This window comes from Sorex araneus, chromosome 1, assembly GCF_027595985.1.
Source record: "Sorex araneus isolate mSorAra2 chromosome 1, mSorAra2.pri, whole genome shotgun sequence".
NCBI classification, from domain to species: Eukaryota; Metazoa; Chordata; class Mammalia; order Eulipotyphla; family Soricidae; genus Sorex; species Sorex araneus.
This window is the reverse complement of record NC_073302.1, coordinates 195,053,903-195,075,881: the sequence shown is the minus strand read 5'-3', so window position 1 is coordinate 195,075,881 and position 21,979 is coordinate 195,053,903. Positions and strand designations below refer to the sequence as shown.

Here is a 21,979-nt window from a genome sequence, read left to right as displayed (position 1 = left end):
ATAAGTAAATAAATAAATAAAATAAAAAGGGGCGTCTGGGCCTCTGTTGCCGCCCGCCTGCCCCCAGAGCTCCGGTCCTGGCTTCCCCACCAGGCTCTCACTGTACCCGCTCTGCTCCCCCTCCCCGCTCCCGCTTCTGTCCTTCCGACTCCTCAGGACTGGGCCATCAGACCTTCGTCCCGCTGCCACCCCCGCCGAGCCCCACAGCAGCCCGAATGCACTCTGGGCACCCCCCCTCCCCCCCCACCCCGCTCAGGTGTCCCTGGGGATGGGTCATGGGGGCTGGGACCGGCCCCTCTCCTGCCCCAGCGCTGGCCGGCAGCCTTTGACTCTTCGGGGTTGACGCAGATGCAGGCTCCAGAGCTCCTGGGCCTCTCTGTGCAGAGCCGCCGCTCAGGAGGGAGTGCCCAGGCCCGCAGGGGCAGCTCTCGGAGGCCGCAGAGTCCCAGTGCCCCCGGGCCCTGGGCCCAGCCTCTCCCGGCTCCGGGTCTCAGCTCCTCACGGATGGGCTGCGGCATCTCTCGCCACGCTCCACAGGGCTCAGCACGTGCTCGCACCCTTGAGCAGCTGATCTATGCCCTTGTACTGCCTCTCAGCCAGTAATCCTGTCGCCATTCTCACAGGTCAAAGGGGTGAACTTTGAGGCAGTTCTGAGGGTGGAGGAAGAAGAGGCCAACCCTAAGCAAAATCTCACAAAACGGGAAGTGGAGGATGACCTGGGCCTCAGCATGCTGATCGACTCCCAGAACAACCAGTACATCCTGACCAAGCCTCGGGACGCAACCATCCCGCGGGCGGATCGCCATCTCATCAAGGTGGGGGGCTTGGGGGGTGGTGGGTGTGGGATCTGGTCTCCGCTTGCCTCAGGAATTTTCCTCTGCTGGTCCCGCTGAGTTCCCATCTGTTAGTTGATGGCGTTGGGCAGAGCCTGATGCTCAGTGAAGCAGGAGAACAGCACATAACGTCCCCGAAAGGAAGGGAGTGAGAACCTGTGACACACCTTGGGTTTCTGGTCTGGTACTGCCAGAAGCAGCCTGGTCCCGCTGTCGGTAGTACTGAACCCCACTCAGAATTCCCACTGTCTTCCGTTCTTCCTGGTGCACCGATGAGACACACTCTGGATCTCAACAGTTTCACCCTCCAATCAGGGAAAAAGGGGTCTCCATGCTCTCTGTCCTCTCTCAGGAGAGAAGGATGTCTCCGCTGCTCTGCCTCCCTCAGGAGAGAGGGGTTTCTCCATTTCTGTCTTCCCTCAGGAGAGAAGGTGTGTTCATCTTTCTGACCTCCCTCCGGAGAGAAGATGTCTATCTCTCTTCCTCCTACAGGAGAGAAGGTGTTTCCATCTCTCTGTCTTCCTCTGGAGAGAAGTGTCTTTGTGTTCTTTCTTCCCTCAGGAGAGAAGATGTCTCCATCTCTCTGTCCTCCCTCTGGAGAGGTGTCTCCATCTCTGTCCTCTCTCAGGAGAGAAGGTGTCTCCATCTCTGTCTTCCGTCTGGAGAGAGGTGTCTCTGTGTTCTCTTTTTTCCCTCAGGAAAGAAGTCTCCATCTCTCTGTCTTCCCTCAGGAGAGAAGATGCCTCCATTTTATTTTCCTCCCTCAGAAGAGAAGGTGTCTCTACCTCTCTCCTCTCAGGAGAGAAGGTGTCTCTATCTCTCTCCTCTCAGGAGAGGTGTCTCTGTTCTCTGTTCTCTCTCAGGAGGGAAGGTGTCTACATCTGTCTTCCTCAGGAGAGAAGAATATCTCCATCTCTCTGTCTTCTCACTGGAGAGAGGTGTCTCTGAATTCTCTTCTTCTCTCAGGAGAAAAGGTGTCTCCATCTCTCCGACTTCCATCTGGAGAGAGGGGGCTCTGAGTTCTCTTCTTCCCTCAGGAGAGAAGATGTCTTCATCTCTTGTCCTCCCTCTGGAGGGGAGGGGTCTGTGTTCTCTTTCTTCCCACAGGAGAGAAGGTGTCCCTGTTCTCTGTCCTCCCTCAGGAGAGAACGTGGTCTGTGACTTTTCTTCTCTGAAGAGAGAATGTGCTCTCCATGGTGCTTTTGTATACCATGCTCCCTCACGGTCCCTCTGTTTTCGTTGCTTTTGCAGGACATCGTCACCATTGGCATGCTCTCTCTGCCCTGTGGCTGGTTATGCACAGCCATCGGTCTGCCCACCATGTTTGGCTACATTATTTGTGGTGTGCTTTTGGGGCCCTCTGGGCTGAATAGCATCAAGGTAAGTGCAGAGCTTTAGTAGCTTACAGATTAACTTGTGTCTTGACACGTGATTTGAATGCATGCTCATAAAGAGAGAAAATTTTTTTTGTTTTGGGTCCCCACCTGCAGTGCTCAGGACTAATTCCTGGCATGCACTCAGGGGATCACTCCTGGTGGGCTTGGCGGACCATATGGAATGCTGTGGATCGGATTTGGATTGGCTGCGTGCAAGACAAACACCCTCCCTACTGTACTTTCGCTCCAGCCCCCTGAAGAGAGCAGTTATTATGGACCAAAGTAAAGAAGGGTTCCTGGAACATTCCACAGAAATCTCTGTGCTAGAAGTATCATTTAATTCATTGAGGATTTTATTTTTGGCAATAGAGTGAACTGATTTTTTTCACACAAGGAAAGCAGCTCAGATTGCTAGATGAAATAAATGTGTTTTTTGTTTGTTTTTGTTTTGGGGTCACATATGGTGATTCTCAGGGCTTACTCCTGAGTCTGTTCAGGGATCATTCCTAGTAGGGCTCAGGACCGCATGTGGTGCCAGGGATTGAACCTGGGTTCCCTGTGTGCAGGGCAAGCAGCCTGGTCGCTATATTATCTCTCTGGCCCACAAGATGAATGTTCACAAAACTTTTCATGCACTGGAAAGCTGATATGTCACGAGGCATAGTGAGGGCTTCATGCCAAGTACTCCTGCACCCGGGAAAGTTGAGGTCCATGTGAGATATGTGTGAGGCCTTTGTGAGATGTGTGAGTCCCATGTAAGGTCTGTGTGAGGCTTGTTTGAGGCCCTTGTGAAGTATGTGAGTCACTTGGGGCCCTTGACAGGTATGTGTGAGAGGATCGTGTGAGGTCTGTGTGAGGTCTTTGTGAGCCCCGTGTAAGGTCTGTGTGAGGCATGTGTGAGGCGTGTGTGAGGCCGAGCTCCCCACAGGATACCTCCTCCTCCAACCCTTGAAGACCTGGAAGTTGAAACCCTGGGCTACTTTTTCACATAAGTGCTTCAGGGCAGAGGTGTCTCAGAGTGCTGGGGCTTTGCCTGTGGGAATCCCAGTCCACACCTTCCCGAGCTCTGCTGGACGTGACAGCTAAAACAGATCAGCACTGTCTGTAGGGAGCCCCGTGGTGTGGTGCAGCTGTCCGCCCGACCAGGCCCTCCAGCCATTCTGCTTCTCTGTTTTCCAGTCTATTGTGCAAGTGGAGACTTTGGGGGAGTTCAGCGTGTTCTTTACTCTCTTTCTCGTCGGCTTGGAATTTTCCCCAGAGAAACTGAGAAAGGTAAGGTGTGCTTGTCTCTTGCCGCCCTCGGCACAGGGTTTGGTTTGTGTTGGCCCGGCCGTGCTTATTTCTGGAGTAGGAAGCGTTTTGGTCTGACAGTGTTTTTGTTTATTTACTGGGGGAAGTGCCCACTGCTCAGTGCCCAGCTGGGACTCTTGCCCAGCCAGGCCGGCATGCCAGGCTGAGCGTGTGGAGCTTGGACTGTGCTGCTGGGGACCCCGAGGGCCACACCAGTTTTGTTAGGGGCCAGCGGGTGCTGTGGGCCGGTGCCCTGGCCCAGTATTATTTCCCGGGGAAAAGTTCTAAAAGGAGATTGGGTTTGAAAACACGAAACTCCCCGGATACTGGAATCGGGTTTTCCACGACTAATGCCCGTTCCGCTCCAGGAGTGGTGGACCGTGTGGTCCCTCGGAGCAGTCCAGAAACATCTGATCAGTTTGTTACTTGGATGGGGAGGTTGGACCCCGAGCGGTTTGAACAGGGCGTGCGCCCTCGGCAAGGGCCAGCCGGCTCCTGGGAGGGGTCGGGCGCGCAGCCTGGGCAGCCGCTGCCCCTCTCACGGGACGCGGAGCTCCCTCCCGCAGTGGCCGCACAGGGGGGGGCGCCCGCCTGACCCCCCCAGCGCTGCCTCCCTCCCTGCGCGCCTGTTTCCCTGCAGAGCCTGGCTCCAGGCCCCGCCCAGGCCCCGCCCACTCACCAACATGCCCCGCCCACGCATGCTCCACCCACATTCAGCCTCTGCCCCGCTCCGTCCCGCCCCATCCCGGTCCCGCCCCACCCCCCCCCCTCCAGCCCCATCCCGGCCCTGCCCACCCCCCCCACCCCCCCCTCTGGCCCCCCTCCCAACCACACCCTGCTCCGCCCCGCCCCTGCCCCATCCCAGCCCCGCCCCGCGCTCCGCCCCTGCCCCACATCCTCCCCTCCCCATTCTGGCCCCGCCCCTTCCCCGCCCCACACCCTGCCCCTCGAAGCCCCGCCCACGACCTCTCCTGGCCCCGCCCAGAGCGTCCCAGCACTGCGTGGCCGCCTGGGGACAGGGCCACCTCGGTCACCGTCCAGGCAGCAGCTGCGGGCCGCAGGCCCCCTCCGGGACTGCAGCCCCTCCGGGGGCAGCTGCGGGCCAGCCTAGGCGGCCTGGGCAGCACCCGGTGCCCAGACCGCGTCTGTCTATGTGCTGGCCTGAGAGGCCCGACCCCACCCGGGGGCACTGGGCGAGCTGGGCCTTTGGGTGGTGGTGAGGTGTGGTCCTCCGTCACCCCGACGGCCTTCTGGGTGTTCTCTTGCAGGTGTGGAGGGTGGCCCTGCAGGGGCCCTGCTACATGACGCTGCTCATGACCGCCTTCGGCCTGCTCTGGGGACACCTGCTGCACATCAGGCCTGCCCAGAGCGTCTTCATCTCCACCTGCCTGTCGCTGTCCAGCACGCCCCTGGTGTCCAGGTTCCTCGTGGGCAGCGCCCGGGCCGACAAAGAAGGTGGGTGAGGGAGCTGCAGGGGGGAGGTTGGAGGGTGGGTGAGGGAGAGCGGGTGCCTGACACCTGGTGGGCAGGACGGAGTCGGGGAGGTCAGGGGGCTTCTGCCTTTCTTTCCTGTATTTTTTTTTTGCAGGGGGGTACCAGGTTTGGCTCTGCTCAGGGGTCACTCCTGGCGGGGCTGGGGGACAATATTTGGTGCCAGCACCAAACTCGGGTCAGCTGGGTGCAGGACAGATGCTTAATTCTTGTGCTAGCATTCTGGTCTGTAAGAGAGAATTTTTGAAAATGCAAAATGCACAATTCAGGTGGGAACGAAAGAGTGGGCAGTTTAAACTTTGTAATTTTTATTGAAAGCTATTACTGGTGCCCGCTCGAACAAATCGACGAGCAACGGGATGACAGTGACAGTGATTAAAAACTTTTTTTTTTTCTTTTTGGGTCACACCCAGCCATGCTTAGGGGTTACTCCTGGCTCTGCACTCAGGAATTACTCCTGGGAGTGTTCAGGGGACCCTATGAGATGCTGGGAATCGAACCCGGGTCTGCCATGTGCAAGGCAAACACCCTCTCTGCTGTGCTGTTGCTCCAGTCCCTTAAAAACTTTTTTGCCTATTTAAAATCTTTATTATTATTATTATTATTAATATTATTATTATTGCTATTATTTTGACATGGCAGGTTTTGTTTCCAAGATCCTGAGGATGCTAGTTTTGCGGCTGACACCAGAAAAGATTTTTCATACACGGGAGGAACGTCTAGGTCAAGATAGAACTGATTTTTTTTTTTTTTTTTTATGAACTGGAACCCCGAAGCATGCCTCCCTCTGCTCCCTATTTAAAGTCTTTATCTTTTAGTTCCTGGGCCACACCTGGCAGTGCTCGGTGCCTGCTCCTGGCTCTGGGAAGGTGGGGGGAGGGCACGGGGTGTGCAAGGCCCCCGTCTTCCACTTCACTCTCGCTCTGCTTTTTACCTTTCGTTGGTGCTCGGGGGTCCCAGGGGTACCGTCTCTCAGCCCCCAGGGAGTGTTAACACAGCTGCAGACTGGGAGGATGTTACATGTGCATGTGTGTGCGCATGTGTGTAGAACAGGAAGTAGTTACATACTTAGGACACCTGAAGGACTTAACCAATGGCCCAGGAATAAAGCTCAAAGGGTTGGGGCCTGTGTGAGGCCCGGGCTCCATTCCTGGCACCTCTGTGCCCACCCCCACGGGTCAGTCCCCGCATGCTGGCCTGAGCCTCCAGCTGACCAGCCCCACAAAGATGAGTTTGCCAGCAGTGACCCCGGCCTCAGTGCTACCTGGGTCCTCCCCCGCCCCCGCTGACCAGAGCACTTAGCTGCTGGACACCTGGTTCAGCACCGTCTCACGGGCCAGGCTGGTGGGGGCTGGTGCTGTGTCCAGCAGGTGAGGATGGGGACGTGCATGGCCGTCTGCTGTGGTCAGCTCACTGGTCACTGGGGAGAGCTGCTGACCAGCTTTTCTTGTGTAGGCACAGCATGTGGTGGGAGGGAAGCTCCCAGAGCTCTCCCTGAGGGTCTCGCCCTGAACTGCCTTGTGTGTCCCAGGCGACGTGGACTACAGCGGGGTCCTGCTGGGCATGCTGGTGATGCAGGACGTGCAGCTGGGCCTCTTCATCGCCGTCCTGCCCACGCTCCTCCAGGCGGGTGCTGCCACCAGCTCCAGGTAAGCGAGCACCGCCCCACTGGCCACAGGGTCAGAGGACGGGTGGGTCTCTGTCACAGGGTGGGGGCTGGGCCGGCTGCTCAGCCTCCTGTGTGCGGGGGCAGGGGTTCCCCTCCGGGAGGCTCAGCTGTGTGGGCCCCATGTGCCCCTGAGTGTGCGCCTGTGAGTGTGTGCTGTGTGCCCGTGTGTGCCCGTGTGTGCCCATGAGTATGGGCTGTGAGTGTGTGCCCATGAGTGTGTACCTGTGACCCATGTGTGCCTGTGAGTGCGTACCTGTGTATGCCTGTGATGTGTGCCCATGAGTGTGCGCCCGTGAGTATGTGCTGTGTGTGCCCATGAGTGTGTACCTGTGAGTGTGTGCCCGTGAGTGTGTTTGTGCCCATGAGTGTGGACCTGTGAGTGTGCGCCCGTGTGTGCCCATGAGTGTGTGCCCATGAGTGTGGGCTGTGAGAGTGAGCTATCTTGATCACTGTAGTGTGTGTATGTCCCGGTGCACCCATGAGTGTATGATGTGAGTGTGCACCCATGTATGCCTGAGCGTGTACCTGTGAGTGTGCGCCTGTGAGTGTGTGCCCATGTGTGCCTGTGAGTGTGTACCTGTGTATGCCTGTGATGTGTGCCCGTGAGTGTGCGCCCGTGAGTGTGTGCTGTGTGCCCGTGTGTGCCCATGTGTGCCCGTGTGTGCCCATGAGTATGGGCTGTGAGTGTGTGCCCATGAGTGTGTACCTGTGAGTGTGCGCTCGTGTGTGCCCGTGAGTGTGTGCCTGTGAGTATGGGCTGTGTGTGCCCATGAGTGTGTACCTGTGAGTGTGCGCCCGTGTGTGCCCATGAGTGTGTGCCCGTGAGTGTGGGCTGTGAGAGTGAGCTATCGTGATCTCTGTAGTGTGTGTATGTCCCGGTGCACCCATGAGTGTATGATGTGAGTGTGCACCCATGTGTGCCTCAGTGTGTACCTGTGAGTGTGTGCCTGTGAGTGTGTGCCTATGAGTATGAGCTGTGAGTGTGAGCTGTTGTGATTGCTGCAGTGTGTGTATGCCCCAGTGCTCCTGTGTGTGCCCATGAGTGTGTACCTGTTATTGTGTGCCCGTGAGTGTGGGCTGCCTGATCACTGCAGTGTGTATATGACCCAGTGTGCCCGTGAGTATGTGCTGTGTGTGCCCATGAGTGTGTGCTGTGAGTGTGTGCCCCATGTGCCCGTGTGGGCTGTCGTGGTCTCGGTGCCATGTGAGTGTGCATATATGTCATAAGTTGTGATCACTGGCAGTGTGTGAGCCTGTGGACTGTGAGTCATAATGCTCTGAGCGAGAGTGAGAGAGCTCTTGTGGTCACTGGAGTGTGTGTGGGGGGGTCGGTCACCGGCAGTGTCATTGGTGTGTGTAAGCTGTTGTGGCCACTAGCTGTGTCACTTCTGCCATCTCCCCTTCAGCCTCCCTTCTCTCACACCTGCAGCACGTAGAGCAGGTCTAGCTGGGAGACACTGGGAGCTGGGGGCTTCGGGGACCGAGGCTGGCTGGGTGTGAGGGGCCTGTGTTCGAGTTTAGACGCGCGTGGATGTCGTGCTGGAATTCTGTGTAAGAACTCCCCTCGTCTCGTCTCTGAGAGAAGTTGGTCAGAAGTCAGGGCCTCTGCGGTCTGGGGCGACTCTGGAACGGGTCTTGTTGGCTTGATGACCCTTTGTACCCCCAAATCTTCCTACCCCCTTTTTGGCTTTTTGGGTCACACCTGAGGGTCAGGGCTTACTCCTGGCTCTGCACTCAGGAGTCACTCCTGCAGTGCTGGGATGCCGGTGGGATGCCGGGGACGCACCCTGGGTTGGCCGCGTGCAGGGCAAGCGCCGTCCCCGCTGTGCACTTACTCCAGCCCCGGCCCCTTTTCCTGCGCTGCTGCCCGCCCTCCCCCAGGCTGGGTGGAACTCTGCGTGGGGCAGCTCAGCCCAGAGCAGAAGAGCTCGACGTTCTTCACCCAGACTTCACCACAGACACCCAGAGTTGTCACCTGGCTGCTTCTGCCGTGCTCTGAGTTCCTTGTGTGCGTTGTGGTTGGTGTGGGAGAGGGGCCGGCGTGCCTCTCCCCGGCCTGGCTCTGGCATCCCTAGTACCGGATCCAGGAAATCACCTGGGACGTGTTTCTTCAGACTTTGCTTTGGGGACATTGTCCGAGGCTGCACGTCCCCTTGGGCTGTCGGGCGAGGACCGGGGGTCGCGCCTTCTCTCAGGCGGGTTTTCTGGGTGCTGCACTGCTGGTTGGCCAGGAGGACGGTGACGGTCGCTGCTACCTGAGGCGGTGGTCCGTGCCACTGCTGGAGGTCCCGCCTTGCCCGTCCTTGTCCTTTGTCCCCCTTGCCCTCTGCAGTGCTGGGGCCCCGCCGTGCTCCTGGTAAGCCATGTCTCCCCTCCGTCCCACTGTCCATCCTTCCCGCTTGGGGATTTTATTCTCTGCTGCCTGGAGTTTTCCTCAGTGTCTGTTCTCGTAGGACTTGGCTCCCGCAGTCCTGCCTCTGGGCCGTGCTGTGGCTGACGCGGGGCCCTGCCTCCTCCGTGTCCCCACATACGTGTCCTGCGGCTCTGCCATCGGCTGCTCCCACCTGTCCTGCCGCCCAGCCGGGGTCTCCCCCCCAGCACACCCACTGGGGGCTGGGGCTGGGGTGGCGCATCTCTGCCGAGTGTCCCTGCACAGCTCCTCTTCCCTGCTCGCTGTCCCACCCTCCCGTGGGCCTCGGCTCCTGCTGCCGCCCTCACGGCTGCCCCGGGGGCAGAGTCAGCGGCTGCCTCCCCGCCCATCTCTCCCAGACTGTGGGGTGAGCTGCGCCCCTGCTCTAGCTCGGGCCACGGGAACACGGCACCCCTGGGCTCACGGCGCCCCCGGGTGGCGGGCAGACACTGACGTGCCTCTCTCTCCCCAGCGTCCTGCTGGAGGTGCTGCGGATCCTGGCTCTGATGGGGCAAATCCTGCTCTCGCTCGCGGCCGTTTTCCTTCTGTGTCTGCTCTTAAAGACCTACCTCGTGGGACCCTATTACCGGAAACTGCACGGGGAGAGCAAAGGGAAGAGAGAAATCCTTGTCCTGGGGGTCTCTGCTTTCATCTTCTCAATGCTGATGGTAATTCCGCCGGGTACAAGCTGTGAGCATTTCTCTAGCCCCCGTGCGGGGTCACTGCTCCACCCCCTGAAGTGACAGTGGACAGTCCGTGAGGGGTCACAACCTGCTGAGGTGACAGTGGACAGACCCCGTAAGGGGTCACTTCTCTACCTAGGGTGACAGTGGACAGACCCTGTGAGGAGTCACTTCTCCTCGCACTGAGGTGACCCTCTGAGGGATCACTTTTCCACCTAAGGTGATAGTAGACAGACACATGAGGGGTCACTTCTCACCCTGAGGTTACTGGGCAGACCCTGTGAAAGGTCATTTCTCCACCCCCTGAGGTGACAATGGACAAACCTGGTGAGAGGTCACTTCCCCACCCAAGAGGGTAGTGGACAGATGCTGTGTAAGGGGTCACTTCTCATACTGAGGTGACAGTGGGCAGACCCTCTGAGGGGTCACTTCTCCTCACACTGAGGTGACAGTGGACAGACCTTGTGAGGGGTCACTTCTCCTCACACTGAGGTGACAATGGGTAGACCCTGTGAGGGGTCACTTCTCACTCTGAGGTGATGGTAGGCAGACCCATGAGGGGTCACTTCACTCCCTGCGATGACACCATCTCTGAGGGGTCACTCTCATTCTGAGGTGGCAGCAGACAGAATCTCCGGCCTGATGAGCGTCTGCTGCTCCCTGGCTGCATAGAGTCTCATGTCGTTTCCCTTCAGATCTACTTTCTTGGGGCTCGTGCGGAGCTTCTGTGTCTACCCATGAGCGGCTCAGTGACTGATGTCAGCATGACTGGTGGAAGGGTTGGGTCACTCAGGGCTGAGAGAGCCCACTGAACCGTGAGGGACCTGGAGGGGACGAGCAGAGCCCCTCAGCAGTATGTGGTCTGCGGGGGACAGCTCCACTCGTGAGACGGCTTCCCCACCTCTGGTGCTTGGGGCTGGGTGGTGGGCATGAGGCGTGTGGCTTCAGATAGGCTGTGGGCCCCCTACCTGGGCTGGGCTGCCCCCACGACCCCTTGCCCACCAGGATCTCACGCCTAGAGGAAGACAGGCGTGGTTTCCGCCCCAGGCCGCTGGGTGATTTCAGCTGTCCCAAGCCTTTTCACGTTGCTTTACCCATGGGAGTGTTTTTCTCTGACAGTGATACCAGCAGCTGTCCCATCTGGGTGACTCTCGCTGCGGCGTGGAGCTGACCCACATTCGTTCCCTGGCTCTCCTTCGCCTGTTTCACCTGCTGTACTTGCCTGCAGTGCCGGCACCCCACTCCTGCCTGCCGCAGGGCCTGTGTGTGTGTGTGTGTGTGTGTGTGTGTGTGTGTGTGTGTGTGTCTGCCTGCTGTGTGAATCTCTGTGTGTGTCTGCCTGCCGTGTGTATCTGTGTGTGTCTCTGCCTGCTGTGTGTGTCTGTGTGTGCGTCTGCCTGCGGCGGGGTCTGTGTGTGTGTGTGTGTGTGTGTGTCTCTGCCTGCCGTGTGTGTCTGTGTGTGCGTCTGCCTGCTGTGTGTGTCTGCCTGCGGCGGGGTCTGTGTGTGTGTGTGTGTGTGTGTCTCTGCCTGCCGTGTGTGTCTGTGTGTGCGTCTGCCTGCTGTGTGTGTCTGCCTGCGGTGGGGTCTGTGTGTGTGTGTGTGTGTCTGCCTGCAGCGGGGTCTCTGTGTGTGTCTGTGTGTGTCTGCCTGCAGCTGTGTCTGTGTGTGTCTGCCTGCAGCGGGGTCTCTCTGTGTGTCTGTGTGTGTCTGCCTGCAGCGGGGTCTGTGTGTGTGTGTGTGTGTGTGTGTGTGTGTGTGTCTGCCTGCGGCGGGGTCTCTGTTTGTGTGTGTGTATGTCTGCCTGCGGCGGGTTCTCTGTGTGTGTCTGTGTGTGTCTGCCTGCAGCGGGGTCTGTGTGTGTGTGTGTGTGTGTGTGTGTGTGTGTGTTGCGGCGGGGTCTCTGTGTGTGTCTGTGTGTGTCTGCCTGCAGCGGGGTCTCTGTGCTGTAGACTGCTGTGTCCCTTCTTGTGGTCACTTGGTGTGTCTGCGTCTCCTGCCCAGGTCAGTAGCCTCCGCACGAGTTCCGCCTCCACTGCCTGCCCCCTCTGGGGCTCCGGGCGGGTGTGGAGCTGCCTCTCGCGTGGGAGTGTTTCCTAGACCGGCTTCCTCCTCGTGACCCCCCGCGCCTGTCTCTTACCCATTTCAGCAGCTGCTCTGATGTTGTTTAGAGACACATCCAGTGGTGCTCAGGTTATTGCTGGGCTCTGCGCTAAGGCCTCACTGAAGGCAGGCTTGGGGGGCTCGGTGGGGCCGGGGCCTGGGCCCGCCTGGCCACTGGCAAGCAGATGCCCCACTCGCTGGACTGTTGCTCTGACCCCAACAGCCGTTTCAGTCTTAAGCTAATTGTTGGGTTTTACATTTTTTACAGAAACGAAATTCATGTACAATTGAGCATTTCGTTGGTATACGAGTGTCAGTGGCATGAGGGTCTTCGGGCTGCAAACCCGTCACCCCCACCCAGCTCCGGAGCCTCTTCATTGGGGTGGGGGGCACCACCAGGGATGCTCAGGTTCCGCCTGGCTCTCAGGAATCACTCCTGGCAGTGCTCGGGGACCATATGGGACACCAGGGACCGAACCTGGCTGGGTTGCGTACAAACACCCTCTCCGCTGTGCAGTTGCTTGGTGCGGGCTCCTGTGCTGACCCCCGAGTGCTGGGCACTTCGGGCTCCTGTGCTGACCCTCGGGTGCTGGGCACTGCGGGCACTTGTACTGACCCCCGAGTGCTACGCATTGCGGGCTCCTGCGCTGACCCTTGGGTGCTGGGCACTGCGGGCTCCTGTGCTGACCCTCGGGTGCTGGGCACTGTGGGCATTTGTGCTGACTCTTGGGTGGGAGCTGGGTGCTGCGGGCACCCATGTGCGCCCTCGGCAGGCCTGTGGTGCCATTGGAGGCAGGTAGCCCTTGTCCTGCGTGAGGCTTTGCCTCTCGGGAAAGCTCCCATGTCCCCACCAGAGCAGCCCTTCCTGCCTGCGAGTCCAGTCCCCACTGGTCTGGGCAGGTGCTGGTGGCCTCCTGGCATGGGCGTTCGGTGACGGTCACTGCCTGCTGTTAGCCCCTTCCCTCTGTATTTGTCCCCTTTCGACTCCCTGTCCTCTCCCTGGCCGCCGCCCCATACTGGGGGTGCTGAGTGGTCATCGCCGTGTCTGCGGCATGGCTGAGGGCTGTGGACGTGCAGGTGCTGCCCAGGAGGACGGGGCTGAGGGCGCTGCATCAAGCCTTGGCCACTCCGTCCTGGCCCCTGAGGCTGCCCATTGTGCGGGAATGCTTTCCTGTAAATCCTCATCCTGGGCTTTCCCCCCAGATCAGGCGCCTCGGGCCTCAGGGGAGGGTGGTGTCACGGCCCTGAGGGCAGAGTGTGCTCAGAAACTGCAGCATCCGGCCGGTCCAGGACTGTGCACAGTGCCCCATGTGGGCCCCCAGACCTGCCTGCCCGGGGGCCCTGCCCCTTAGCGCTGTTAGACCCAGATCCTGTCACCTGCACTCACATGTCACACCTGGGCCCCGGGTTCCCACTGCTAGCAAGAGATGGGGCAGTGCTGATGCTGTGTGCATGTGTGAGAGTGTGCACGCTTGAGTGCACGTATGCATATGTTCCAGAGTGCACTCGTGTAAGAGCATTGTGCACAGGTGTGCAGAGGTGTGAGTATATGTATTCATGTGAGAGTGTGTACACACGTGTGTGCATGTGTGAGTGCACACATGTGCATTAGCATGAACACACATCTCTAAGGGTGTGCACACGTGTATACATGTATGAGGGTTTGCATGTGAGTGAATGCATACACGAGCAAGGATATACACCTGTGCATATATGCACATGCATGTGACCATGCAAGCCAGCATGTGTATATGTGCGCACACATGTGTACGTGTGTGCTCACAGATGTATGCATGTGTGAGGGTGTGCACATGTATATGAGTAATTTTGCAGTAATTTTGCATGTGTGAGGATGTCGTGTGTGTGTGAGCATGAGCACAAGTGTGAAGGTGTGCACACATGTCATGTGTTTGAATATGGTGAGGGTGTTCACACGTTATGAGCCTGAGTATGCATTATGAGGGTGTGTGCATGAGTGTGAACATACGTGTGAGGGTGTGTACATATGTCCTTTGTATGCATGTATGTATTGTGAGGATGTGCACACGTGTATGAGCATAGTATGCATGTGTGAGGATATGCACACCTGTATATACGTGTATGTATTTTGAGGGTGTGCACTTGTATGTATAAGCATAGTGTGCATGTGTGAGGGTGTGCACATATGTGTACGAGTGAGTACATGTATGAGTGTAGGATGCACATATCCGGAGGTGCACACGTATGCATCAGTGTGAGCATGCATGGGTGGGGTGTGCACATGTGTGCGTGAACATGGGTCTGTGTTGCCAGGTGTGTGACACCTCTCCCTCTTCCTGCAGGTCACAGAGCTGCTCGACGTGTCCATGGAGCTGGGCTGCTTCCTGGCGGGGGCGCTCATGTCCTCCCAGGGGCACATGGTCACTGAAGAGATCGTGTCCTATATCGAGCCCATCCGAGACTTCCTGGCCATCATCTTTTTTGCGTCCATAGGTGGGTGAGCGTCTCCCTCTGTGCGACGCGCCGTTCCGTGCAGGCGTGGGGCACCCTCGCTGGTGGGCAGCGGGGGCAGCGGTGCGGGGCGGGAGCTACCCGAGTCAGGGTTGGGAAGCGCCGTTGGCAGTGTCTGCCTCCGGCTCCGGAGCTGTGGCCCAGGGCGGGCCTCCGTCCTGGGTCCCAACTGCCTGACGCTGGGGGGTGCCCGCAGAGGCCCCGGCTGGGATCCAGCGTGGACAGCGCGTGCCCAGCCCTGGGCTCGTGCCCTGGGTCTGCGCGGCGCCCGAGGCCTCCGTGGCTGACAGCGGCCTTCCCCCCACAGGCCTGCACGTGTTCCCCACCTTCGTGCTCTACGAGCTCAGCGTCCTGGTGGTCCTGACTCTGTCCGTGGTCCTCATGAAGGTACCTCCCGGGGCCCCGTGGGGGTGGGGCCTGCCCGTGCCCAGCTGCGCGTCCCTCGGGCTCCGCCTGGCGTGACCCCCCTCTCGCAGTTTGTCCTGGCAGCACTGGTGCTGTTTCTGCTCCTGCCGAGGCCCAGCCAGCACATCAAGTGGGTGGTGGCGGCCGGGCTGGCGCAGGTCAGCGAGTTCTCCTTCGTCCTGGGCAGCAGGGCGCGCCGAGCCCGCATCATCTCCCGGGAGGTGAGTCCCGGCCGGCCGCGCCGCAGGCCTCCCCCCTCCCCGCGCACCCGCCCCGCTCGTGCCGTCCCTCCCGCTTTCCCCTCGCACCTCGGTGGTACAGGCGTGTGGGTGCATGGGTGTGTAGCTGTGCAGGTTTGTGTGTGCCATGCGTGTGCACACGGGTTTGGGCTCACGCGTGTCGGGGAGCCTGTTGGGTAAGGCGTGTGTGCCCACCTGCTGGAGCACACGTGCCTCGTCTCGAATGCTGTGTCTCTTTCATGTGGTGTGGGCCCACCTCTGGCAGTGCCCGGGGCTGGCGCCTGGCTCTGGCTCGGGGACCTGTGCGGTGCTGCCTGATGGGAACGTGGCGGCTGTGGCGGCCGTGTGTGCTGTGGCCCTGGGGTGAGGGTCCCTAACAGGGCCGTGAGCCCGTGTCAGGCGGACGTGGGAGTCGCTGTCAGGTGGGAGTGGAGCCCCTCAGAGGAGAGCCAGGATGGGCCGGTGCCAGGGGACGGGAGCCCTGTGGGGCCAGGAGCCATTGGCACACAGACCTGGTGTGCAGGATGCCACAGCTTGGAGATTCCTTGGCCCGAGTGCAGTTACCATGCAGACTTGGGCCGGGAGCAGACACGCAGCAGGCGAGTGACCTGTGACCTGACCCCAGCTCTGTCCGCTCCCAGCCGACTGTAGCCCTGGCGGTGACGCTGTTCCTGGGAGCTCTGTGCCCGCCCACCTGCCCCTCTGGCCGGGCCCCAGGCGGTGACACTGCCCTCCTGCAGGTGTACCTCCTGATCCTGAGCGTGACCACGCTGAGCCAGCTGCTGGCCCCCGTGCTGTGGAGACTCGCCATCTCCAAGTGCGTGCCCCGCCCCGAGCGCCGGTGCAGCCTGTGAGCGCCCTCGGAACCCCTGCAAGGCTGGGACTCCGCCCAGGGCCACCGTGCCGCTCCTGTGGCCAGGACCTTCCAGGGGGCCCGTGCCCGGCTGCCCGGCCCTGCCGCAGTGCTGCTGGTGGCCGTGGGCTCCCGGCCTGGATGTGCCTTCTGAGCTCAGTGCTGGTTCTCCGCTCTCTCCTGAGACGCTGCGGCTGTCGCACTCCTGTCCATCCACCATTGCCCCGGGAATCAGAAAGTGTTTATTTATTGAAGAACGTTGCCGGTCCATGTTTGTTGTTGAACATTTCATGATGTGATATTTCCATGCAGGCACTGAGTTTCATGGTTCTTTTGATTCTCTTAGCTGATGTTTTCTAAACTGAGACAAATATTTTATAAATGTGGATTTGCTTTTAATCATAACAATTTTAAATAAAACTTTATGTCCATTTTTATTAAGTATATCATTCCTCTAAGGCACTTAGTTTTAAATCCCAAGAATATGCTTTAATAAAGGTCATTTTTATTGGCATATAGTTGAAATCTGTTGAGTATCTTTTAAATTTGGTTCAGGGGCCGGAGTGGTAGTACAGCGGGTAGGGCATTTACCTTGCACACGGCCGACTCAGGTTTAATCCCTGGCATCCCATACAGTCCCCCGAGAACCTCCAGGAGTAATTCCTGAGTGTAGAGCCAGGAGTAACCCCTGAGCATCACTGGGTGTGACCCCCCCAAAAATTGGTTCAGTTTGACTGATCCTCCCTGTTGACTCAGTGGGCAGGAAGGTGAATGAGTGGGAAACACAAAGGCACATTTTTTAAAAGCTGCTTATCAGGGTTCACTTTTCTTTGGGAAAATTAAAATCTAGCTTCCGAAATGATAGTGGGAAGTGGTCTAGAGTCAATGCGGCTCCATTTGGAAGTCAGTTCATTCGTGCTGTTCGGCAGAAGGTGCTCCGCTCCGGAGCTAAGCCGGTGGAGGCCCAGGTTGGGGTTTCCAGTCCATTCCGTCATTTGCCTGCCTGTTTCTGCTGTCACGTCAGTGTCTTAATGGAGCATAGAAATGAACTGACTTCCAAATGTACATACGTGTACACACACTAGCATACACATGCACAAACATGCACACACATGCACAGATGCACATGCACAGATACATGCACACACCAACACATGTACACACCAGCACAAATACACAAACATGCACACACATGCACAGATGCACATGTACAGATGCATGCACACACCAACACATACATGTACACCCACAAGCACACAGATGCACAAACATGCACACACACGCACAGATGCATATGCACAGAAGCATGCACACACCAACACATACATGTACACACACCAGCACACACATGCACAGATACACACACCAACACATGTACACACACCAGCACAAATGCACAAACATGCACACACATGCACAAATGCACATGCACAGATGCACGCACATACCAACACATACATTTACACACACTAGCATACACATGCACAAATATGCAGATACATACACAGATGCATATGCACAGATACATGCACACACCAACACGTACACACACCAGCACAGATACACAAACATGCACACACATACACAGACACACATGTACAGATGCACGCACACACCGACACATGTACACACACCAGCGCACACATGCACACAAGTGTGCACACATGCACACACACCAGGATATACATGTACACACATCAGCACACAGATGCATGCACACAAGCACGCATATAGCACAAGCGTGTACATATGCGTGCACAGACACTGCCAGAAGTCACACACAGGAACAGCTAAATGGACAAATCTATGGAACCAATGGACTCAGTAATGATCTTCCAAGCCCAGAAGCACCACTCCAGATGGGCCCCTGAAGGTTCACCACATCTACGGAGGGCACCACTACATCTGCAGGAGGCCCAGAACCCGTTACGTGCTTCCCTCTGCAGATAGGACCAGCCCTCAGCAGGACCCACTGCTTCCACAGCCTCAGAATCCCTCAGCTTGTGAAGAACAGGACAAAGCTGCCACAGAATGGGTGCTTGACCCAAGACCGGGCTACCCAGGGGGCTGCCTGCCACATGCCTGCCACACGTCTGCCACACGCCTGCCAGTGCCGTGCTGGGGCTTGTGATTGGGGCAGTGAAAATGTGATGCAGTCTCCTGGGTGGAATGCCTCAACATGAACTGTCTCAATGTCCCTGCACTGACAGAAGCCACAGCAGGACTGCAGACCACACACACGTACACTCACGCACACACGTGTACATCCATGGGCAACCAGCAGGCGGAATGGAAACGCCCTTTCTGCTGATGCTGATGGGTGTGGGTCTGACAGACTATGTGCAAGATCCACACACAGGAGACTACACAGTTTTGGGTAGGGGGTGAGTGGGGTGTGACGTGTGGGGCATGCGTAGGGGTGTGTGTGTGTGTGTGGGTGAATGAGGGGATGTGGGTGAATGGGGGTGTATGTGGTGGGGTATGTGTGTGCATGGAGTGTGCGGGAGTGTAAGGTATGTGTATGTGGTGGGGGGTGAATGGGGTGTTGGTGCGTGGGGAGTGGGTGAGGGCGTGAGGGTGTGTGGGGTGTATGCAGGTGCAAGGTGTGTGTGTTGGGTTCATGGATTGTGTGTACTGCAGGGTATGTGTGTGGGTGCACAGGGAGGTGTGTGTGAGGGCATGTGAGGGAGTGTGGGGTACGTGTGGGGTATGTGTGTGGGGTGGGGTGTGTAGAGGTGTAGGGTGTGTATGGGAGTGAGGCTGCATGAGGGTGCGTGGGATGGGGGTGTGGGTGTGTGTGGAATGTGTGGGTGCATGAGGGAGTGTGTGTGCGTATGCATGGGAGTATGTGTGTGTGCATGGGGGAGTGTGTGCGTGTGCATGGGATGTGGGGGTGTGTGTGGAATGTGTGTGTGTGCATGGGGGAGTGTGCGTGTGCATGGGATGTGGGGGGGTGCGTGTGTGGAATGTGTGTGGGTGCATGAGGGAGTGTGGGTGTGCATGGGAGTGTGGGTGTGTGTGTGCATGGGGAAGTCTGTGTGCATGGGGAAGTGTGTGTGTGGGTGCACAAGGGAGTGGGGTTGTGTGTGGAGTGTGTGTATGGGGGAGTAGGGTGCAGCGTGCACGTGGGCTGTGGGGGTGGCGTACAAGGGTTACGTAGGGGTTCGGGAGAAGGGCAGCGAGTCACAGGACTTCACAGCTCTGCCCGGCCCCACCAGACCCTCAGATGCTGAGACGAAGCGTGTGCTGTTGGCGCCCAGGGGCCCGTGGGAGGCTGCGGCTCTGGGCGGGCAGCCGGAGCACAGTGGGCGATGTCGTGGGTTCTGTCTCTCTACGACTTTGTGAATTCATTCTTAGCAGCTGGTATTTTTGTTTCTCTTGCTTGTTTCTTTGGCCAGCAGTGCTCAGGGCGTATGCCTGGTGGTGCTCAGGGGACCCTGGGGTGCCAGGGATGAAATCTGGGTGGGCCACGTGCAGGCAGGCGCCCTCCCTGCCACGCTATGGCTCTGGCCCCACAGTGGTTGACATTTCTGAGGACCCTTTGGGCTCTGCAGTTCTGGGACCCACTCCCTGTGGTTCTGGGGGCCACAGGGGAAGATCCTGGGCTCTCGAATGCAGTTTGTACTCCGGGTCCCGGAGACTCCACAGCTCCCAAATAACTTTCATTATTTTTATTTTTTTGCTTTTGGGGCCACACCAGTGATGCTCAGGGGTTACTCCTGGTTCTGCACTCAGGAATTATTCCTGGTGATGCTTGGGGGATCATATGGAATGCCGGGGATCGAACCTGGGTCGCCATGTGCAAGGCAAATGCCCTCCCCACTGTACTATCTCTCCGGTCCTCAAAATAACACTTTAAAGTTATCTCGCCAGTACTTGTTGGTCTGTGCAGATGTGCTCGTTTTATTGCACAGATCTCATTGCTAGAAAATCTGCTAATTATTGATGAGTTCTAGTACATTCTCTGGTGGTGTTTGTTAGGAACAAAGACACGTGAACTTTTTATACTTAATTCTTTCACTTTATTCTTGTTTTAATTCACTGGTTCAGATATCCTGATTATGTTGACTAGAAATGGAATTTTCTTTGAACTACTGAAAAAATTCACAGTGCACTGCTGTGGGGCAGGCAGTAAAATACCAAGCACTCCACAGTTGGGGTCACCCAGCAAGACACACCAAGGACACGCAACAGTCGGGGTCACTCAGCAAGACACCACGAACACACAACAGCCGGGGTTACCCAGCAAGACAGCAGACACGCAACAGTTGGGATCATACAGCAAGACACCAGACATGCAACAGTCGGGGTCACCCAGCAAGACACACCAAGGACACGCAACAGTCAGGGTCACTCGGCAAGACACACCACGAACACACAACAACCGGGGTCACCCAGCAAGACAGCAGACACGCAACAGTCGGGATCATACAGCAAGACACCAGACATGCAACAGTCAGGGTCACCTGGCAAGACACACCATGGACACGCAACAGTCGGGGTCACCCAGCAAGACAGCAGACACACAAAAATTGGGGTCACCCGGCAAGACACACCGTGGACATGCAACAATCGGGGTCACCCAGCAAGACACACCATAGGCACGCAACAGTCGGGGCCATCCAGCAAGACACACCACGGACACGCACTAGTCGGGGTCACTGAGCATGGCTGTTCCCTCCCCATCACTGAAAACAACACAAAAGTCACACACACTGCACCCAGCCCCAAGAAGTGAAGCCGGCCAGGAGCCCGGGGTGGGGCCTCCGGGAATGGAAGGAATGTGCTTTCACGTGTCTTGTCCTCCCTTGGGAAAACAGTCTGTGGCGAGTCCCCACCGGACCCTTCCTGAGACCCAGAACCCACCACTACGGGCCCAGCACGGGCCGCGGGCTCAGCCACACGGCCTGGGTGCCCCTGACTGGCCGTCCCCGTCCCCTCCTTGGACAGGGCCAGATTCTGGGGGCCGGGAAGTGAACCATGTGTGTGTTCCTGCCCAGACCCAAGGGCTGGGACCGTCTGCCCTACCTGCACCCAAACACCTTTCGTGCCTTTTGGAAACAGGAAGCAGGCCTGCCCGGCCTCCCCAGCAGGGCACAGCTGCAGGAGCTCCCGGTGGGGCTGGGGGTTCGGCCGGCCATGCAACTTAAATGCATAATTCAGAGCATGCGGTGCACTAGATCAATTGCCTTTTTGCACGACTCTCAAGGTAGTCTTGAATGTCTAATTCAAGGTTTGGAAAATATATTGACTTTTAAAATTACGGTACAATGTACATAAAATAAAGTGAAACCTTTGTTTTTTGGGTCACACCCGGTGATGCTCGGGGTGGAGGGTCCTGTGACCCCCTGGACGGTGCAGGGGGCCCTGGACCCCCGGGAATTCCACGGAAGGCTTGGAGTCCCCTGGAGCCTGAGGCCGGGCACTGGGAAGCCCTCAGCACAGGGCTGTCCTCAGCTGCCGTGGGGCCAGGCCAGGAGCCCCGAGACCCGTGAGGGGAGCAGGCTGGGCCGGGCAGGAGCCCTGGTTTTGGACTCCAGCCTCCAGACCCACGAGACGTCTTCATTTCTGACTCCCTGGCCTGCAATACTTTGCCGCAGCCAGGTATGACAGGCACATAAGCAGAGGTGAATGTTTTCCAACACACTCTCAGGGGGGTGTGCTTCCACACAATCGCATGGTGCTCTGCTCTCAGTGCTCATCTGAAAGGCCACCTCCTTCAGGCAGCCCTCCCTGAGTGTCTGCCTTTTATCTGAAGAGGGCAACTCTCTCCGACTAAGGTCTGCACATAGGGCGGTATTTGGGGTCTAGATATGCCCTGGGGTGGGGGCTTCTCAGCAGAGGAGCTTCAGGGCAGTGGGCTGGTGACAGCAACGGGGAGGGCCAGGTCTAGTCTCTTAGAGGGCTGCAGAGGCTGCCGCCTCCCCCCCACCCTCCGGCACTAGCCGGTGGCGGGGACGGGGCAGGGCCTGTCTCAGACCCGAGCTCACGCAGGACACACTCGGAGACCAACACGGCTTCCCAAACACCTTTACCTGTTCCTCACCCAAGAGTGAAAACAACGTCCCTGAGGCGGGCGGGGGCCGTGCAGAGCCGGGTGGACGCTGAGCAGACACAGAGGGGACGGCATGGGCTCCA

At 58.1% G+C, this 21,979-nt stretch overlaps 1 protein-coding gene across 1 annotated transcript in view; it reads left to right on the top strand.

Annotated features, from left to right (window-relative positions):
• Positions 1-16,276, top strand: part of TMCO3 (transmembrane and coiled-coil domains 3) — a 28,687-nt gene extending 12,411 nt beyond the window's left edge. The window contains exons 4-13 of the mRNA XM_055147570.1: positions 624-815; positions 2,085-2,213; positions 3,389-3,481; positions 4,768-4,954; positions 6,522-6,639; positions 9,542-9,737; positions 14,176-14,326; positions 14,652-14,731; positions 14,821-14,970; positions 15,729-16,276. Of these exons, the coding sequence (XP_055003545.1) occupies positions 624-815; positions 2,085-2,213; positions 3,389-3,481; positions 4,768-4,954; positions 6,522-6,639; positions 9,542-9,737; positions 14,176-14,326; positions 14,652-14,731; positions 14,821-14,970; positions 15,729-15,842 (1,410 nt within the window). The 3' untranslated portion in view covers positions 15,843-16,276. The remainder of the gene's footprint in view (positions 1-623; positions 816-2,084; positions 2,214-3,388; positions 3,482-4,767; positions 4,955-6,521; positions 6,640-9,541; positions 9,738-14,175; positions 14,327-14,651; positions 14,732-14,820; positions 14,971-15,728) is intronic.
• The last annotated feature ends 5,703 nt before the right edge of the window (positions 16,277-21,979 follow it).